The sequence below is a fragment of the Pteropus vampyrus genome, unplaced genomic scaffold (assembly GCF_000151845.1).
Source record: "Pteropus vampyrus isolate Shadow unplaced genomic scaffold, Pvam_2.0 Scaffold20, whole genome shotgun sequence".
NCBI lineage: Eukaryota > Metazoa > Chordata > Mammalia > Chiroptera > Pteropodidae > Pteropus > Pteropus vampyrus.
The window spans coordinates 12,619,647-12,620,286 of NW_011888801.1; the positions used below are offsets into that span (position 1 = coordinate 12,619,647).

Here is a 640-nt window from a genome sequence, read left to right on the forward strand (position 1 = left end):
AAACTGCAGCTTGAGCATCAACATGCCATTAGCTTTCCAAGATGGTGAAACCTAAGTTTACTCTACACTTCCATTCAGCATACACAGTTATGCTATCACTAAATAGACTATTTCTTCTGAACATTGGTCCAAATTCATACTGTGATGACCAGGAGCTGGGATCCCAAGCCCCGGTAGCCCTATGTGTAAATCAAGAGAGAGTGAGTCGGGAGGGTCTCTTAGGCTGATGAATAGACACTGGCCACACTGCTGACCAGGCCAGGGCTCTCTTGTCCCTTGTTCTCTCCTGTATATCAGCACTTATGTACCCCTGGTATGGACCGGCCCAGGAGCCCGTGAGATGCTGGAAGACGTGCCCAGGCTGGTGACTGCCATGCATGGTGGTGAGAAGAGCAGGCTCCTGAGGCACATGTGAGATCCCTGCTTGAGTCAAGACTCAGTGGTGCGGCAAAGTGCATGCCAGCGCTTCACCAGTTCCTTCGGCTTGCTGAGCATCTCATCCCAGTGCTCTAGCTCTTTGCCACGGGCGTACATGTAGGGGCCCACCACCACTCGGCCCAGCTGGTGGGTCTCTGCAGGGGAGGAAAAGCACTGTTAGTCTCTGGAGCACAGAAGCCATATTATCTCAGGCATCCCCAAC

The 640-nt window shown here is 52.7% G+C and overlaps 1 protein-coding gene across 1 annotated transcript in view; it reads right to left on the reverse strand.

Annotated features, from left to right (window-relative positions):
- Window positions 1-429: 429 nt before the first annotated feature.
- LOC105288989 (synaptotagmin-15-like) overlaps window positions 430-640 on the reverse strand; it is a 6,742-nt gene continuing 6,531 nt past the window's right edge. Inside the window, exon 7 of the mRNA XM_011355458.1 lies at window positions 430-572. Coding sequence (XP_011353760.1) covers window positions 430-572 — 143 coding nt within the window. The remainder of the gene's footprint in view (window positions 573-640) is intronic.